The following is a 20,946-nucleotide window of genomic DNA, read 5'->3' as shown; positions in this document are numbered from 1 at the left end:
TACTGCTCTCCTCAGTTCTTCTATATTGATGCAGTTTAAAAAAAAAAAACTGAAAATTTAGCAGACCCTGCCACAGAATGACCTGTTCAAGGTATACCTCCCCTTCACCTGACTGTAACTGGGACAGGCTCCAGCAACCCTGTGACCAAAGAGGGCATATAGAAATGGATGGAAGGAAGAATTTGCCATGTCATTAATGTAAATGAGAATATGTTTTCAATTCATCCTCATGGTAAAATAAAGGTTTCTTTTTAACTTTTACATAATAAAATTTCCCTCAAGACTGTGCAGAGTTCCCTCTTTTATTTTTAGCGGTTAGTTCTAAAAGAATGTGTGATAGGTGAAATCAGAGAAGAAGGATTGCTTTCGGTCAGTAAAACTCCTAACTACACACTTTCTACACATTTCAGACAGACGGGAACATTTTCACTCTTTACTCTTTAGCGTAAAGTTCATTCCTTAATAGTAAAATAAGCACAATTTTATAAAAACAAGGATTTGATCATAATTGAGGATTTAATTATAATAAATGCATAACAAATTAATAAAAGATTTATTTATGCATGTCAATGTAGCAAAATGAACACATTCTGTTCAGGGAACACAGAGGAGATTGATTGACAAGTTCAACAGCCAATCAAGATGCAGAACACAGTTTGTGGTGAAAAAAGAGAGCGCATGCAAAACTGCCCCGAAAAGAAATCTGCGAGGCTGTGAAAGGTGAACCGAGATACATAGAGAACAGTGTACACCACGACGTCCATCCCTCTCTGGTCACCAGCAGTCTCTCATTATCCTTTGGCAACACTATTCATCCATTTCCCTAACCTGCTGTGTCACATTTGGGGTCACGAGGTTGCTGGAGCCTGTCCCAGTTCCTGGTGGGTGAAGGCGGGGTATACTGCAGTTGGTCGCAGAGCCTTTGGGGATTCAAGATCTATGCATTTTTGATTTTATATTATATTAAAAAGTTAATTTCTATCTCTAGTCCTGGCTTTTATCTATTCTCTTAAACATACTGGAAGCGTCATCATTTTGTCGTCCATACAATGACGTTACAGAAAATTCTGATTGCAGTCCTGTATCTCTGGAAAGCATCAAGTAGTGAGGAGCTGGATCGATTCCAGAGTTCCTCTGACTCATGTTCCAGAAATATTGTTGAAGCGGAAACAATAATACAGTTATTCACTGTGATACATGACAACAGCAGGACTGAGGAAAGCATGTAGCACAACTGTAACACATTATTGTAGTTACGGGAGTTGTTTGTATTTGGTTTTTTTGAATGTGATGATAATGTTCAACTTTGATTCTACAGAATCTCTTATATTCTGCCCGAGTTTCCTGCATGCTGAAATCCTGATCAAATCCAATCTTTCCAATCACATGGAGCCAAAAGTTTACATTTCAGATTTCTGTGTTAAACAATACAAACTGGATCCACCTCCCAGAAAGCAGCACTGCTGCGTCTTTTCTTCCGCTCCTACATTAACGAGAAGGTAATGCGATCATAACCATGTTCTCATGGACCCTCCTGTTGTGGGTCTGTGTCCCTCCACGAAGTTACCCCCGACTCTAGCAGATGCATTGTGGGAGCAGATTTCTACAGCTCCTCACCTCATCTACCACCATGTCCGACGTTGCCTGGATACGGGAGCTGCAGGCGCGCACGGCTCATTTCGACTCTGAGGTTATCTAGCTGACTTGGAGAAGAGTCAGAGGTTTTTTTCTCTTTTTAAATCCTGAGCTAGTTTCTCTAATGGATTTTCCTTTAAGGATTTGCATTTTCCAAACATGTTCAAAAGGAGCGACCACTTTTTTTTGAGGGTGTGAAGTGCTGAGCTGCTGCAGGAGCTTCAGAAAAAGGTGAGTGATCCAGCATGTGGGCCAAGCCTGCAGAAAGTGCAGGCTGACAAAGACCTCCGTCTCCCAGCGGCTGCAGCCGCAGCCAGCCTGTCAGGAAGATGAAAACATGCCCAGCCTCATTTAGTTCAGTGGGGATCCTGTGGAGAAAAGGGGGGCAGGTAAAGCTAATGGACTACTCCAGGACACAGCGGTCTGTCGACTCAGCATCGCCGCCGGCTGCCTCTCCAGCGCGCGCTGTTTTCATGGCAATGTCTGGGAGGCCACAGAGGCATGCGGGGGCCGAGGAGCCATCACCCCAGCTCCCAGGTTGAGGAGGATTTACAGTAAACAAATCAATTTTCACGGATATTCTCTGTTTTTTACAACAAACGGCTGAAATTAATCATAAGAGCTGCTCTGCTCTCGAACAAGTCCTTCACTGAGGGATGAAAATAGACACTACGCACGAACAAAGGCAACATTCCCTGAATTACACATCTTTCTTAATTAAAAAAAATGCAAACAAAAGTGGTTTATGGAGTAGAATGCTGATGTAAGAATTCTGGTCTTACTTGCACATGCTCATGTGAAATGCATCATCACAGCCTGAACCTTCACCAGCTGTCAGTCCATGAGGGGAGACAGGTCCTGACTGACAGAGGAAAATGAGGCGTCACGTCAAACGTGTTCAGCGCGGTTTCCTGCATGTTGTCCCTGCGAGCAGCCGCAGCGCAGAAACCAGAGCCGGGAGGGAGAGGCAGCTGCAGAGCGCTGGGCTAACAGCCTGACCTGAGCGCCGCGGTGCTGCCCGGCGGTAACGATCTGCTGAAATGTACCAGCAGATAAGCTGTGGGAGGAGCCAACCAGACCGTGAAAAGACACTTTTAGATGCTTGGTCCGTGAAAGAAAAAGGATGTGCAGCTCTTTGTCATCTAAAAGAGAGAATCTGTTCTCACACCGTGACAGAGGCATCGCCATCCACGGCTTATCATTAACACAGTGCCTCAGAAGCATGTTGGACCTTTTGGAGTTCAGCCCGAATCTGCTGGGAGACATCAGCAGCTGAAAGCGTGAAGGATGAGGACATGCAGACACCTTCACCTGCTGCTAAAAATGCATTCTTTGGACCCCACACACAGACAATCCAACACGAGAATAGAAGAGCACGGTCAGTTTCATAGAACCGAGTCTTTTTATTCTGTAAAAACAATCAGACTGAAGCAGTTTTCAGGGATTGTTGGGATTTTCTGGAAGCAGCGTTTGTTGAAGTTTTGTTTTGGGCCAATTGCATGTTTGCTTCATTGTCTCCATTCAAAGCCGTGTCACCAGACGCCTCCTCTGGCATTTTATGAATGAACCTTCTCCTGAACCCCTGCTCTGAATTTAGAGAGCTCTGGATCCGAGTTCCTACAGACCTCTAGACGACCGGCGTGTACGCTAGAACTTCTGAAGAGCACCAGCAGAACAACACAGCTCTGCTCTGTGCAGACCACCCACGCAGATGAAACTATCACAGTCCAACATCCCAATGTCCCCCCCACCTCTCAGACGAATTCTAAAACTCTGATTTCAATCCTATTTCTCTCTGAAAGCCAGCGAGCGAATCAGAGAACAAAAATCTGCTTTCACACCATTGGACTTGTTGGTGAAAAACAGTTAACACCTCAAGATGAGAGTGAGGCCTTCAAGAGAATTAAAGCTGCTGGCAAAGTGAATCCTGCAGAGCTTCTGAAGATAAAAGAGCACGTCCTCCAGGAGACAAGAGGACATCTCCACATGAAAAACGCTTCATTGCATCAGTCACCTAAATGAAGATCAAGACAAGAGCTCCAGCTTTGGCTTTACATCTCAACTGATTAAGTCTTTGATGAAATCACTGTTCAAAATGCCCTGTTCCAACTTCAACAGACAACTGGAACCACCAGAGTATTTTCTTCTTAGGAGCAGAAAGCAATTCTAAAAAACTTGGAATAACTTATAAAACTGAAAGATCAAAAAGTCTTAATTTGGACATGTTTGCTGATCCGTCTGGATTGATCTTCCTAGAGGAAGTTGGTTTGTTAAAATGCATTATTGCTGGCCGTATTTTGGAACAAAGACCTTCTGGATGCCAACGTCCTCAGAAGCAGAGCACCCACAAGGGAAGGGTTGAATTCACACAGTGTGGTCTACGACTTTCATGGTTACTCTGGCTCCGGTGCGTTGAAGGACACCAAAACTGCACAACACTAAGTCTGAAAAACAGCTTGAAGATGTCCTATAGAGCAGCATTCCCAAACCTTTTGTAGCACCAGACTGCAAAATAAACCTACCATGTCTCAATCCAAATGATGCGTTCTTCTTATATCAATATTATTCATTTATTTCATTTTGAAATGCATTGGTCAATTAAATCAACTTGCCTCAGACAGATTGATCTGGTTGTATCTTAAGTTTCTGAGAATTATTCAAGAACATAAGTTCATATGGTGTTCTTCTTAAGCCTAAACAGGGGTTAACCTGTTAGATGTATACCATCGTTGTGTGTGTATCGTGATCGTAAGCAGAAAAATCATTGCACACACTTGTGACGTACGGGTGATGCTGTGGTACGATATCCTTACTCCACAGTGTAGTCACTAGTAAGTTGGCCCCTTACTAATTGCCCACGGATGCTGCATTGACGGTGTGTGAATGTGAAATGTTAGTCCCCTTATGTCCACACTCAATTGTCTGACTTCCAAAATTGTAACAGTCAGGGTGAACTCAAGGAGCCCACACTTCTCCGAAGAACAGCACAAACAAGCTTCTTCCACAGTCTACAGGACTTGAGTGGTTGAAAATCTCAATGACACGCCTGTGTCTCACCTAGGACCCCTTTGATTATCCTTATGTACTGTTTAAGTGTTCACTACGACCTGCGACTCACAGCATGATAAAAGAAAAAAAATGTGCATAAACAATTTCACTCAGCGATCACCAAGCGATCTTCAGATGTTGTGCAGGCCACCCACGTGCCCCATACCAACACGTTCTCATCCTCTACTTGACCTTTAGTTAAGGACCCTGCGCACCACTTTTTGACATTCTGGGTGTCCCCAATTCGTCGTTTTGTGACCAGCTGACTGTTTTGTAAAATCAAGCAACCCTCAGGAAGCAGTACTGGATGTGGTACCGGACACGGACTGGTCCTCGGGACCCTTCCAGTACCAGTACCCAAACCGGACACAAACCAGTACAGAGTTAGAGTTATGGTACCGGCACTGGGTTAGGGTACCAGTGCGCACCGTGTCCCGGTACTAGACCAGTTCCGATTTGTAGCCCAGAGGTTGTGGACCCGTGATTTAATGTGAACAACCAGCACATCAAAACAAGATGAGTTGGGGACACTCAAAACCTCAAAAAGTGCCGTGGAGGGTCCAAAACCAAATGTCAACATGTGACGAGTTGGGAGTGAGAATGTGTTCCCCATATCGCTTTCACTATTTTTTACTTGAAGATGGCCACATTCACCCACAAGGCCTGTTGTGACTAAGGCTTTATTTATCGATGGTAAAAAACAAAAATGACTTCTTCTCTTCTCCTGGTGGGTCCTTTGGTTTCCAGACAGAATCCACTTTGCGCACCATCTGAACTATTGCAGTGAAGCTGTGTGTCAAGTCAGACTCAGCCTGAAATGTTTTATTTTAAAAATGTAAGACTGATGCTGAGTTTGACTGTGTCCATAAAGTCTAACAAATTGACATAGTTGGGAATTTTTTCTTGTATTCTTAAATCTCAAATCCCTGAATTTAAAAAGCTGTGACACTAAGAAGTTCCAGTTCATATAAACGGCAGATCACATCCACATTTTGATGGGAGGTCTTTGTGCTTACATGTTCATTCATTGCGTCTGTACTCAGCCTCAATCATTTTCTCTGCTAAAGATGCATGCGCTCTGTTTTTGTTCTGAGTCCAGAGAGCTGAACGACACTCTAATTAGACCTCTAAAGTGAGTGCAGTCTGCTGCCTTTGTCCTCTCAAACGTGCTACATTTCTCTCTTCATGAAGTTTCTCTCCATGCTGCTCTCAGCCCTCATGCTTTGTCCCAGCAGACCTCCTCCAGTGCGCGGCACAACCGGCCATTTCATTAATTACGTCTCAATCGGAGCTCCCAGCCATTTGACTAGAAAGAGAGGTGATAAAGCCCACTGCTGAAGCTAAATCAGACAGCAGCGAGATGGCCCATGTGGGGCGGGTAGTGAAGTTAATGTACAATCAATTTTACTAGGATAGGATCAGCTTTTCCTTTCTCGACATGAAACAGAATTAGGACAAGCAAAAAACACGGACGAAGAGAGGAAATCAGTCACATCATATCAATAGAGGTTTCCAAAAGGCTGTGAAGGTCATGATCTGTGATGGACCAAGCAGTGAAACTCAAGTTGTGGCAAAGGCATCGTCCCACCCAGACGGGGCGGCAGACAAAGCTGAGACCCGTTACTGATGCCAGCAGAGACAAAAATGTTTTTTGCCTTTGTGCAAACTGAAGAAATATAACCATAAATTTGCAAGAGGCAGATCAATACAGCGGAGATGCTGCCAAGTCCAGAGAAACGGATCCAAAGCAAACCATTCGATAGCTATTAATCCTTCTATTAATCATCCATGGTGAGCCATCGGTCGGTGACCTATGAGAAACTCTTTAAGCAACAGATTCCTCCAGTAAATCTTGCAGTGAAGGTAGAACCAGAGAGTCGCAGGTTTCTTTGTGAATAATTGCAGCAATCATGGTTCCTCATCAGATGTGGTCCATTAGAGTGGTCACATTACGAAGAGGGCACACAGCAGCCCAAGGCTCCCACCAGCAGGACTCTGTAGAGTATATCATTATGAGGAGGGAAACTATTCAGTATTTCATCTGGTATTGCTTACATGACAGCTCATTGATCGCTGGAGTTGGATTTCCAACATTCTCTCCACGGGAGCAGAGGCGGCTCCTTCTTTTTCAGTCTGCACTTCTGGAATGTAATGAGGAAATTATAGTAATCTAAAACTATTCTTAGTTAGAAACAAAAGAACTGCTGCTCCTTCTCTGTTACCGACAAGGACAGGCCTGTAACTTAGCTTAACAGTAATGTTCCCATTATGCACAGCAGCATCTCTGGAGACGACCCTCAAATACGGGACCACTCAATCATGACCAGAGGAACCCATGTTGGAATGAAATGGGTCATACGGTACTTTAAATAAATATGATAATGAGGCAGACAGTCCCGATTGCCATGGGGGGGTTTGTGTGATATGCAGGGAATGGTAGGTGGACTGGAACTGAATAATGGAGCTACAGAGGATAAGTGGAGAGACTGGAAAGAAGAGTGACTCTAGCTGGGAGGTGTTATTACTGCATAAGAAAAGCCAGATTAGCAGCATCATGAAAGGAGCATTTTAGTGGAGAGCAGAAAAAAAGGTTTTAAGGAAAAGAAGAGAAGCACCTCACTGTCGGGATGGGTTTGCCGTCCTCCTTGTGGGTGTCACTTTGTTTCCTTCAGTTGAAGTTTTGACTTCCTGTTTTCTTCAGCCCTGCTTCCTTTCAGACACCTGCCTTTGTGTTCGCCCACTCCGAGGCTAGCAACTATTTGAGTCACAGACTGAGGCAGATTTAGAAACTAAAGTAGCAGGAGTCAGGACAGTTTACCCACTTACTACTAGCAGGCTTTAAACATAAGATAGTCAGTCCGCTTTAACCCTTTAACACCGGAGCTGTCGCTGACAACTGCAAAATAACACACACTCTTTGAACTACAGTAAACCTTTGATCCAATTAATGTAATAACAAAAAATTCTGACAAAGAGAAAAAGTTATGTCAGAATCAGCTGCATTAGATCCAATTTAAAGGGTCCCTACCAGGATTTTCTTCAGCCTTCCAGAGTAAACTATATCCATGTATATGATCACATTTTACCTTCGGAACACAAAAAAAAAAAAAAAATTATTTATGAAATATGAGTCATTTTTGTGAACCATTTAATACCCGGAAGTAAAACGACCAATCGGGTCATGCACAAAGGTGGATATAAAATACACATCTTAACCATCATTAGCTTCAAAATGACTAAAAACTAGATATAATCCCACTAACATTATCTGTGATAATGTTTGTGGGAATGCTGTAAACTGAATTTGGCCGCTGAAGATGCTAGTGACGATAGCTGAAGATGTTGGAATTGATAGCAGAAAACACTGAAGCTGATAGCTAAACCCGCTGAAGCTGATAGCAGAAAACACTGAAGCTGATACCTAAACCCGCTGAAGCTGATAGCTGAAAACACTGAAGCTGATAGTCAGCTAAAATAATAGGTAAATGCCGAATTAGCCTAAAATATAAAATAAAAAATCTATGTTAGCCGAAATAGCTAGCATGTAACTGAAATATTAGCTAACTTCCAAAACAGCATAAAAAATTTAAAAAAGCTTAAGTTAGCCAAAACAGCTAGCGTGTAGCTGAAACATTAGCTAAACTCCAAATTAGCCTAAAAACAGAAAGAATAATGAAAAAAAATGGTCCAAAAAGCTAGCAGAATGGCATTATATCTTTCAACTTTACTACACTCTGACTCCATATAATATAAAGTAAAGACTAATCAACTATTAAATTAGTCGTCGACTATTTTAACAGTCGATTAATCACCGATTAGTCGACTAATCGCGGCAGCACTCCGAACAACGGAAGTCAAAGAGAGCTGAGGCCTGTGAAAATAGAACTCAGATTTCTCCCTAAATGAATCCTCTAAAACAACAATTTTGAATTAATTGATAAAATTCAATTATCACTCAGCCCTTTTCACAACCTAAACCTGGTATTACTGACACAGAAACAGAACATGACTAAAACCAAAGAACATCACAAAAATCTGAGTGCAGAATCCTCAAATCTACCTTCATTCAGGCTCTAAAGAACTCACACACTCGGAATAAAATGTGTTTACAAGTTTTTTTGAGGACAGTTTTGGGTGAAGGGGGGCCTCCTCCACGTTAGCGCCCCCCCCCCAGTGGTGGTCACAGTGATCTGTCATGGTTGACAGATGTTTAACATGCAGCTCGTCAGCCGGGTGTGAGGCGGAGTTCACGGGGGGGGCGGTTAGATCCGGGTCCTGATGTTTGGCTTTTGTTTCACATCATGTATTGATCAGAGATGCGATCCTCGTCTGGAATGGGGGGCGAGGTTCATTAATAACTGTCTAAGAAAAGCAGCGAGCGGAGCTGCAGTGCTGCCTGCGGTTGCTTCCATGCAGCAGGCGTGACGGAAACATCAGCTTTCCTGTTCCTGCATGGACCTGCACGTGGACACCTCACATGAAAAGTGCTGCGAGGGCCCTGCGTTTGCTTTGTAAATCAATGCCCCCCCCACCATTGATTCTGAACGCTCCTGGAGCGTGCAGGTGTTTCATTTCTGCTGCAAGGTTATGGCTACGCCCCCCCTGGAATGGCAGTAAAACTTGGGATATCTCTGCCAGCTTTTGTGCCCTTCAAACGTCAGATCTGACTGTCACTGAAGTCATATCGGACTCGGAGAAAAGCTCCAATCTCTGGTCCTGAAATGCAATCCACTCCTCCCTGAATGAGCCGTCCTTATCAGCCGCTCCAGGATGAGCTGCTGTCAATACAACAACCACAGAGAGAAAACCCCTTCTTCCCCTCGCCCTCTCCTATCGGAGCTTCGCATCTCCACACAATACCAGCACCGGTCAGGCGGCAATTAAACCCCCCCACTCCCCGGACGGAGGGGTGAGCAGACACGAACCACAGATCTATAAACTGGATTTCTGAGCGTTCACCTCTCCCATCGAGCTGAGGAGGCGTCGCCTGTGTGGACTGCACGCTCGCTGTAATTACAATCATCTCTGCCAGAGATGCATTACATATGACAGCCAAGAATTGAGCTGTGATGCCTGTGATCCCGTCACTAATGAACGAGCTGACGGCTAAATAGCTGCAGACGCTCCCACTGGAGCTGCAGCTGATAAATATAACCGCTGCGGCAGAGACGCTGCAAATCATTCACTTCAGCAACAAGATATGTTTTATTTATCACCAATAAAACCACAAATTGACCAAAACCAAAAATAAATAACAGGACTGAGGATTATAGCGTTTATCTGCAGATGCCTAAACCTCGCTGCCACCGAGTTCCTGACGGGCCGTAAAAGCAGCCACAGCAACGGACACCGGCTTTACTGGGATTAGTTCATGTGGAGACGAGCCCACATGCACCAGATCTATAAATACTCCACAAACGCTGGGAATACTTCACAACACTTTCAGCTGGAGCTTCTGATTTAAAGGGGGTCCTCTGCAGGTGCCACGACTTCAGCGGCATATGCACACATGCGCACACACACACACCTTCTGCCTCGTCTCAAAGGAGCCAAGAAAACTGGTTCCAGTCCACAGAAAGACTTTCTCTGGGAAAGTATAGAAGAAATCAAGACTTTTAATTTTTTTAAAACCAAATTTTAGCTGAAGCAGAAACCTGCTGCTGATGCGCTCACACATGTTTACCGAAACACATTCAGCTCTGCAACTACCACTGTTTTAATCTGTAGATTATTTTTGATCGGTGTAAAATGTAGAGAATATATTTATTTCACATTCTTGTATGTATTCATACTTTTTTACTTTTTTTTTCATAAACATATCTTGGTTTTCTTTATTTATATTTTTGAATTTCCTTTTAGTGATTTCTATGTGACCGGGGGAGCGGTAGCATGTGCCCTCTCCCGCGCGGTGTGTTTTTGTGAAAGTCTTTGTCAGTAAATAAATGTTTTTATAGTGTCAAGCACTTTGTGGTACAAATATATGAGAATTCCTTTATAAATAAAGTTTGATGTGATATTAATCTGGATTATTTTTTAAGATTATATTTCAAAAATGTATTTTGCACCAACAATCAGCATCAGGAAGAATCTCCAAGGATTTCTAGCATGAAGACTAAATGGTCATTTATGCTTATTTTTTCATTTCACCATCTCAGCTTCTCTAACAGTGTGTTTGTCTGACGCCTCTTTAGTTTGATTGTTTTTTTAAATACTTTTTTGATCAAGTTTGGTTTAATTTCCTTTCAGTTTGTCCGAACTGAAATTTAATCACAGCCTAAATAAATGACAGACAGGATACACCCCCCACAAACACACCGAACTTAAGCACGCACAGAAACACACATATACTGGTATTTGTATTTCATGAAGACTAATTTTTAGCCATAACTTTAGGGGACTACCGTTTCTCAAGAGTACAGGGTTAAAAAAAAAAAAAAAAAAGAAAAACGCTTGAATACATTTAGTACTCAAACATACCTTGAAATTCTAACAAAAACACACACACACGCACACACATAAACATCCTGAACAAACGCACTTACAGAAACACACACACACTGGTTTTTGTGTTTTCTGGAGACTATTTTTTGAACCATCACTTTTGTAGAACACCATTTCTCAAGAGTCTAGAGGTGTAAAAAAAAAACACTGAAACACACTTGGAGCTCAAACACACCTTCAAATTCTAACAAAAACCCACACATATAACAAACATGAACACACACACACACACACAAAAATGGCATCGGGTCTCTCGTAGTTGATGGACATAAAACTGTGTTTCCCTCTCCTCTGATCCAGGTCTGTGTTGTTCCAGATTATCCACAAAGCTGACATTTCGTTGAACATTTTCATGACAAAAGTGTGTGTGTTTGGGGTGGGGGGGTCACATTTAGTCAAGCAATAAACAAATCTTAGGTGGGAAGCAGAGTGAAGGGTCAAGGATCCACAATGAGTGCTGTTAATTGATTCTCCATGGGAATCGAACCCTGGTCTACCGTGAGCCATCAAGCTCAAACTATTTTCAGTGTTAAGTGTTTGATGTTTTTAGAGCTCAGATTTATGTGTTTGTTTCTTTCATCAGCAGCTGGAGGAACCATTAAAGACGTCGTTTGGTTGCCTCTCTTTTTTTTGCAGCGTGAAGATGAAGCCTCCTCCTCCTTCTCCTCCTCCTCCTCCTCCTCCTCCGACGCCTCTATCTGCTGTGCTCCTCCACGGCAGGAATGAGGCTTCAGCCCGTCTCTCTGCAGGCCTCGCTCTGCTCCTGGACGGAGGACGTTTCCACACACTAATGATAAAGTTACAGCCATTTAACGAGCAGACACTCCAGGCTTTAACGAGACTCAACGACAAAATCCAACAGCAAACTTTAACAAGGGAAGCTAGCAAACGCCACAGCGGGAGTGGGGGGAATGTTGGAGAAACAGCAGAAAAATCTTTTTCTGATTTCATCACAGATTCAGATTCCTCCCTGAAAAAAAGATTTTCTAGATCATAAAATAAGAGAAAAAAAAAGGAAATCAGTCCATGAATCATTTAAACTCTTCTCTGAAAAATAAGAGTTTCAAAGTTCCATGAAGATGGAGAGGGATGCAGAACACTCCGGATGCAGGTAAATGAGTTCTAACTTCTTCAACAGAATAGGGGCAGTCCGGTCATTTGCTGAGTAAAAAACCCTGAAAATCTTTCAACAGCAAACATCGCAGCACCCGTATCCGCTCAGTAACGGCTCTGCCCAGTTTTTCTCATCCAAAAGGAGGAACAGGATGTTCAACCCCACACCACCAAACAGATCGGTGCAGCCGTGATGACAGTGATGGGGGCAGAAGATGTGATGCGTCCCTCTTTACTCCTTTATTCATCGCAGCACCCATGCATGAAGGGCGGGGCTGCAGCGCCGCTGGACCGGAGTGGGAAGACAGACGGCTCCTTCCTCTCAAACACTTGTTGAGTTGCAGCATCTGCTGCTGGCTGCGCTTTTCTCACCCGTGCAGAGGTCCCGCCACCAGCAGCCGCAGGACTCAAAGATGGGAAGGGCTGTAACAAAGCGCCACATTGAGAGGGAAGAAAGAATCTCCGGCTGCAAGCCCTTCAGACGTGTTTGGGCTCCAGTGCTGAGCGCTTCATATCTCATGCAGAGGATTAGACTCGCAGAAGTAATAAAGCTGACTGCATGCAAACCTAATTCTCCCAAGATCAGAGGGTGTGAGGGATGGAGGGCTGCTCAACTACATAAATCCTGCCGCCAACAGAAGACGAAAGAACTTTGGTTTTAACCTTGGATATTAATATCTCCGCGCTGTGACTTCTGAGGCCTGAACCTGCAACGCTACTCAGTGGGAGTGAACTTCCAGCATCTGTTTACAGCGGAACGGGCCCACGGCCCCTGGGCTTATCTCGGCGGAGCTGCGGCTCCTCAGCACCGGCGACGTGGAACGATAAACATAATTAAATTGAGTTGGATTACACAAAACGGATCGGATCAGTTGGGAAGGCGCAGAAGCTAATCCACTGCAAGCTTCTCTATAGAGGTGCCAACCTTACAAAACGACGTAAATAAAGATGGGGGGGGTGTCACTGGGAGACGCAGAACTGAATCCTTGAATGAAAAGACGTTCCAAAGTCAAATATTAGCTCTAATAAAGCGGTTTTAAAAAGAAAACACGTCTAATCCTCCGCTCATCTGCACAGGAAAACACGAGAGAACCTCTGTCATTACAAAGGAAGCTGCTGCTGGGGCGGCGGGAAGGTGATGGAGACAAAGGAGATTTCCCCGAGGAAGGTGCTCCAGCCTGTCCGCTCCAAACAGGCTTACACCGTTTAGTTTAACAATCTTAATCTGGTTTAATCCCACTCTGACTTGTCTTGGGCAGAATTGCGCATTATAACATCTAACAATGATTATTAAGTCTAGGTGTTGAAGGGAAGGTGATGTTTAAGGATGACGTTCATCCGTCCGTGTTTGGTCTGAAGGAACGTCAGCGATCGCAGTCAGAGTCGGCCCGGACACAATCTAAGAACCATGAAGATGAAGACGCCAGCTTTTAGCATTCTGCCTCCAACGCCAAGCCCTGCATTATTCAAGCTGCTTTCATTCAGCCGCTGTGGAAAGAGCACCAACGCAGGTGGAGGAAGACCGCAGCTTTCAGAGTGGAAACGCATGTTCAACATGAAACCTGACAGACGGGACATCAGAGGTCTGAAGATTCTCCTCAGACATGTTACCCAGCAGTAGCTTCCTCTGAGGAACTTTTAAGGTAGATCTAGACGATGTGCATCTGCTGAGGAGAATTCAGGTCATCCCTGTATGCCCTCCCCCCTCACCTGGACATTAACCAACCATCCGGACAAACCCTGGAGTAAGAGCTGATGGTTTGACAGCCACACCTGCTGATTCTCCTGCTCCAGCAGGAGTGAGAGCTCACCTGACGGAGGATCTCTGTTCTCTTTAGAATGAGTACAAACAAGCGTCCAGCAGGAGTGAAGCTGTGAGTGAATCTGTGATGAAGCTCCCAGCAGGCGCAGTGAAACCTGCAGAAAGGCATCCTGAAACCAGAGGTCTTTCTCCTCACTTCTTTACCAAATGAAGCCGAGTTCCTCCTTAAAGCCTCCTGGTGAGTAACACTACACTCACACGGGCATGTGTGTTCTGAAATGCAGTAAAGAGAGCTTTCTTAACGCACGTTTAGCATGTAGTGTTCACACAGGGCGAGCAGGGAGGGACTTCTACTGTTTGCTAGCACATGTCCACCACCTACAGTTGGAAGAGGAATTGTCAAAGTGATGTAAATCTGGCTCCAGGTTTTTTCTTCAGCTCTACTCCGATATATGAACGACTTGGTGTCATAGAATTCCAACCACATTTATTCATTTCTCCTCCAAGAACAACTGTCAAACAGTCTCTGTGAAATAAAAGCAACGCCATCCACACGTCACAACCAAATTTGAGTCCCTGATTGGTAAAGTTCAACCTGGTGTATCAACATGTGATCAGTGGCTGCGTGTACGTAGTGCCTGAAAACAGTGCTAGAAACTAGCCTAATGACAAATGAACACCAGAGTTCTGACCGTAGAAGCTCCAGACGTGAATTTACGGGGGTTCTAATTGGAAGTGGCCGCTTGAACGGCATTGCTGAGCGTGGTGTGAGCAAGCCCTCAGCCCTCAGCAGAGCTCTGAGCCGTAGACGGCGTCAGGCTCTCCCGCCGCCGTCTCCCACGTTTCAGAGATGCAAAGATCTCACCTGCTCAGGTTCTGCATCTTTGTCGGCTGTTTTTGTTTCAGATGTATTTGTCATGTTTGGCGGGGGGTGAACGTTAAGTTGCTCTGCTCAATGACCAAAAATCCCTCTGAGAACGCAGAGGGAGGGGCCGGGACAGGGAATTTAGGCAAAAAGACTTCATCTCAAGTCTGGTGGAGTGCAGGCTCGACCAAATGTCTATTGAGCGATTTCTCTTCTATCATTTTTATTTGTTAATTTTTATTGATGAACTTTTGTGCAAAAATGTCTTTTTCTAAAATTTCCCATACAAGTAAAGTCAGAGAACAGTAATAAATGACATTTTTGTGACTTTTTTTTCAGAGAATAACAAAAAAAATTATACTTTACTGTCGTATATCGTGATATCTATCGTTGCTGTGATATAAAGTAATCTATATCATAATATACAATATTTTCCATATCGCCCAGCACTAGTACAGGGGGGTAAAAATCCTGCCAATGTCAAAGTAAAACTCAGAAAAGGCAGCAGGCAGGAAAGTAACAGGTTATTAGCAGGTTTCTGGGAGCAGCAGCGTTTCTGCGGCTGACAGCTGAAGTCAGAACTTTACTTTGAAAAGCGTCATTTTCATTTGAAAGCCAGAGGAGGACAGCTACATCCTGGATAGCCCTGACACTTCTGCAATAAAGCCGGTCCCCCCCAACAGACTGCACAGTCCCCGGACACACAGCCAAGAGAAACCTGCAGAATGCTGCTGAACCAGTCCACCCAGCTGGGACGGCCGCCAGAGGAGGTGTCTGACCGGACGGGGGCGCTGCAGACAGCAGATGATGTCATGATCTGCAGCAGGATTAAAACCATCAGCTGGGTGAAGCTCTGCGTCTACCTGTAACCTCTTCTGACTAAGCGTTCACAGACACATCGTCTCAGCACAGCCTCATTCAAGCGCTAAAATGAACTGAATCTGCTCGATGAAACACAGGTCCGAAAAATTAGAAACTAAAAAATCATAACATTTCTGCTGATTTATGTGAAAGAGAAACTTGTACTTTCTGTATGTGTTCAGCTTCAGTTTAAGACCTGCAGCAGGTTTCCAGAAACTTTCCTCTGCAGAAAAGTTTTTCTAATATGCTCCTCAAATGTTCCATGCCGGATATTTAAAGTTCCCCTGTGATGAAAATCCTGTTTTTAGAGTTTCTAACATGTCTGTGTGTCATTTTTCTTCTGAAAGAGAACAAATATAATAAGAAATCATTTTCTTTTTGTATTTCTGAGTATTTCTCCTTTTAAATCAACCAAACTGTCTTGGACAGACTCTGTCTGAATGAATGATCTTCTTTCCATCAACAGCTCTGCTGCACATGCACTAAACCCTCATCTGTTCCTAGTGTCTAGTTCAGGTTCTGGAGAAGAGAAGATGGTATCTTCACATTGACTGCAGTCAAATGAGCCGCCGTTCACATTTCTGTGGTCAAATCAGCATCACTGGATTTTTGGTGTGAGTTTCATCCAATACTTACGGTAGCAGGACTGAGAACGCTGGAAAATCTCCACCAGACTCCACGGAGCTTCTTGATGTGACCACGGAAATGTGAACGGCGGCTCATTTGACCGCAGTTGGAAAGGATTGTAAATAAGTTTAACACATTTTTAAACATAGTAGGTTCGAAAAGTTAAATAGCCTAAAGCTAAGTTAGACACAGAGCTACCATAATCAGACGGGGAGGGGGGCGTGTGTGCGTGCCCATGAAGGAGCAGCTCCACTTAGCTCCAAAAGCCACACCCCCTCAGAGGAGATTGTGCAGGCTTCAGATCAACATGAAAAAATTATTTTTAAGACATTTAAGTTGTGGGATTTTGGTTACAAACTTCATAATCACAATTAAAACACTACTGAGAATGTTTTTTTTTATAAAAGAATTGTCATGGGGGACTTTAAACCTGTTTTGAATTTCAGCTAAAGAGAATCTGCAGATCAAAAACAGTCTGATTGTGTTTGAGTTTTAAATCTCGTTTAGGAAGATTTTTATTATTTAAATGGTTTAATCTCTTCATGGAAACTTGATACTATTGAGGTTTATTGTTTTTTATTACTTTTATTGATCTTTTATAAACCAAAGTTGTATTTATTGCCTCTTAAAAGTGTTTATGAATTGACTTTTCTTGTCGCTCCAGTGGAACGGAAACGCTGCAGTCGCTGCTTTTTCGGGTTTATCCCAGCAGAACTCCTAAAAGCTCTGAGAACATTTATGCCGTTCAGACTGCTGCGTGTGCCTGTCACTCTGTTCACTGAAGCCCAACATTGTTCAGAATGTCTGCTTCCATCGATTACACCCCAACAAAAGTCTTCAGGGGACATGAATCGGGAGGATGCAAATATGGAAGTGCTGCTTGCCAAGAGGATCAGCCTCTTTCAGGAAGTCCTTTCTCCACCATCAGCTGAGCGGCTGCAGCTTCTGCTGATAAAGCAGAGGCTAAATGATCTGCCGTCCCGGCCGCAGCTTCCCTGCAAAGCTTCCGATCTAACGAGGACGGCTGCCCAGCACGCTGCAGGGAGATCTTTGACAGTGTTTTCCCACAAATCCCACCTGGCAGCTCTCCTGGAGGTCCAGGGAGGGAGGCAGCGCTGCAGCCGGGGCTCTCTGAGCAGGCGGAGGCAGATCTCAGCTTCTGAGGGGAACGGTTCAGATGTTTTCTGGTTTCTGAGCTGGATCTAAGTAAAGACAGAAGCATGCTGCTTCTCCACACCTGAAAGCCCCCCCCAAATCCACTTCTAAACTTCTGGAAGCAGTTGTCATGGCGGTCGCTCCAGTTCTGCTCCGCTTCTCCTGCCAGACGTGCAATCAGGTCCAGGAGCCAACGGCGGCAGAAGAAAAGCTTCATTAAGCGGCGTGGCGTTCCATCTGCCATGTACCCGACTGATAACCAGATTTACAGTTTCTGGCGCCTTGTTCACGCCAAACTTCCCGCAGCGTGGAATCTGTTTACTTAAAACCTCACTCATGAATTCTGCCAACCTCTGCTGGAGGTGCAAAGATCAGGAGGTAACAGGAAGCAGGTGGAGAAGGAGAAGAACTGCTGCTCACACCTGAACGCCAGTCAAAATATCTGACAAGAAGTTTTCCAAAAGCAAAGCTGGTTTCAGTGTCTGCTTAAGATCCAGCGGCTCCACTTTGAGCTGCAGGATCACATGAAGCTCCAGAAGATCAGACCAGCTCATCCCCCTGTCCTGAAACTTCACATCATTATACAGAAAAATGACTTAACTCTCCCTCAGAGCTCACACATCTGAGTTTCTGAACTGTTTTAGGAGGTTCCCAGCCTGCCCCTCGAACACGTCCATCTTCATGTTTTAGTTTGGGGTCTGGAACGCTGCTGCAGTCCAGCATGGACGTGGTGCTGCTGAGCAGTCACACCACAGCTGGGGGGGTCAGGTGGAAACCAGAGAGGCTTCTGAGTGGAACAGGTGCATCTTTACTTCATTCTGTCTTCTAACTCCTGCTGTTGGGGGGAGTATCTGGTTCTGAGGAGGGGTTTAAAGCCCACTTAACCCCCAGTTTAACACACTGAGGAGACGGCCTGCATGAGGATCCAGCAGACTCCAGACTTCTGCTTTGTTGGGTTTGCCGCCCAAGGCATTTGGGCTGAGACCAGGCCCAGCAGGAGACACCCGTCCCGACCACGGGGCCGCTTAGCACCCTCACCACCAGCCCCTAGGATCCCTCTCCTGACTGCCAGCTCATTCGCGGCTCCTGCGTGGACGTCAGACTTCAGGTGTTTCCTGACTTCATCTCTCAGCAGGCTGCGTTCGTCTGAACTTTATTCTCTGTGAGGAAGAGCCTCCATCCTCCTTCGTCACGGGGGCTTGTGAGTTCTGAGGGGGGCGGCCCGGACTCACCTCGCTCCAGCAGCCGCAGACAGTGCTGGAAGGCCGGGTCCAGCGCGTCCTTCTCCGCCTGCAGCTCCGGTAGGATCTTGTCGGTCTCCATGTGTGTTCCTCCTCCACCTCCTCCTCCTCTGGCTCCTCCTCAGGTGCTCTAACAAAAGCTGGGAATGTGACTGACGAACCCGCGAGCTCCGCTGTCTCCGCGCTCGCGCTACAACAGCATCCCTCCGTCCTCGCGCGCACACAGAACGGGCGCTTTAAAAGCGCGCGGCAGCTTTCATCCCGTCTGACTACAGCTGCTCCGCCTCGCGCCGCATGCAGACCCCCCCGCCCACAGGCGAGCAGGGAGGTGGCGCGAGCGGCCATTGGTCCGCGGCGACACGGGGGCGGGGCTTCATCTTTTTGTGATAAGACGTCATAACAGAGAAAGTGAGGAAAGATGCTTTTATTTGATTCAAGTGTGAATAAAAGATGAAACATTTAAACACTTCTAGATATGAGACTTGGAGTCCCCCAAGGCTCAGTCCTGGGGGGTCCTGGATTCCAAAGGAATGTTGGGGACTGCAATGAAATCTGTCAGACAGAATTCAAAACCAACTTCAAAGAAAACAATGTTTTTAACATATTCTGGTGGCGTTTTTCTGATGATGAAGGTCCTTTATAAAGAAAATCAAGCCTAAAATTGAGTTTGTCTTTATTCAAATCATTGTAAATCAGGAGCAAACAGAAAGAAAGAATGAATGAATGAAATAGTTTATTTCAAGCAATCAGGTCATAATACATGAAAAAAAAATAACATCACATTGAATCACAAGTAGATTGCTTGAAAGGGAGTGGGAGGAAGCAAATTTGTACAGTCCCACCCCGGCTGGGGAAAAAAAAAAAAACAAATGAAGAAGAGCTTATTTGTAACATCATCATAGATCCGTGAACGTCTTTGTTTTCCTGTCAGCTGGAATCTGGATCTAAACTGTACACTATACTGTTAAGATGGAGGGGCTGTAAGCTAGCAGGAGAGAGTAAACAGATGGATAATGGGGAAGGGGGCAGAATCACTCCAAATTAACTGCGCCGCCCACAACTCAGAGGTGAATTTCTGATGAACTCCTGCTGCTCTGCAGAAACTATGTCCTAGAAAACAACATAGGATTTTGATTTTGTTTAAAAACAGCATCATCTTAATCGAAATGTCACTGAACTATTTTACAATAAATCAAAAGATGAATGAAATGGGACTTTAACAAGAACACTAAAAAATTATTTCTGCTTATAACTCTATTTCAAAACAAAAATGAACACCGCCAGAATGTTCTAGTCCCAGTCTCAGTCTGAGGACCGTCAGAGGAGAACAGGACTTTCTGCTGCCGGTTAGTTAAGCTGAGGAAAGTATGGTGCTCTGCGGTTCTGTCCTCTATAGTCTCATTTACTTCTCTTCTTCTCTGTTCTTTATCATTCATTTTATTCGATATCTTTCCTTCTGTTTGGTGCAGTATCATTCACGTGTTGTTCCTCTTTCCCACTCCTCTCTGGGAAGGGATTTCAGATTCCTGGTGGACCGTCTGTGCTCCTGTTCTTGGCCGTGGACCTCACCTCTGGCTCGTCGTGGCCGTGGACCTCGCCCTCACCTGTCCCCCAGTCCTATCTTGATGAACACTTTTTAAAACTACAGCTAATTCTTCTTTAACAGTCCTTTCTGTCCTGGGAGAGGATGTCTCCTTCATGTGGACATCATGAGGTTTCTTCTTTTTTCCTTGAAATCAGTTTTTTGTAGGAGTTTTTCCTTACCGAGAAGGAGGGTCTAAGGGCACGGATAACCAGTTGAGTTTAGTTTAGTTTATCACTGACTTTATGAAGTCCAATAAGACAATTGTTTGAGATATTGGGCTGTATAAATAAAATGGAATTGAATTGAATCAGAGGCGACACACAATTCACACTAATGAATTTTATAAGCACGTGTTAAAAAGAGTAAATTAAATTATACATTTAAGCTGAATTGAAGCATTTCAAAAGAAAATATGTTCATTCAAGAATAATGAAAAAGTGTTCTTGTGATGAAGCTGTTAATATGAGTCACACTGTAAAAAGGACATATTTGCAGAACAGACAGACTGAGGATCTTTTACAGTCACATGTTGGAGTGAAGGCAGGAAACGGTT

The 20,946-nt window shown here is 44.5% G+C and overlaps 1 protein-coding gene across 1 annotated transcript in view; it reads right to left on the bottom strand.

Moving 5' to 3' along the window:
* Positions 1 to 19,111, bottom strand: part of LOC112136263 (KH domain-containing, RNA-binding, signal transduction-associated protein 3) — a 62,538-nt gene extending 43,427 nt beyond the window's left edge. Inside the window, exon 1 of the mRNA XM_024257859.2 lies at positions 18,800 to 19,111. Coding sequence (XP_024113627.1) covers positions 18,800 to 18,890 — 91 coding nt within the window. The 5' untranslated portion in view covers positions 18,891 to 19,111. The remainder of the gene's footprint in view (positions 1 to 18,799) is intronic.
* Between the last annotated feature and the right edge of the window lie 1,835 nt (positions 19,112 to 20,946).

This window comes from Oryzias melastigma, linkage group LG11 (assembly GCF_002922805.2).
Source record: "Oryzias melastigma strain HK-1 linkage group LG11, ASM292280v2, whole genome shotgun sequence".
Classification (NCBI taxonomy): Eukaryota; Metazoa; Chordata; class Actinopteri; order Beloniformes; family Adrianichthyidae; genus Oryzias; species Oryzias melastigma.
Note: the sequence above shows the minus strand (reverse complement) of the source record. Positions and strands in the feature narration are given on the sequence as shown.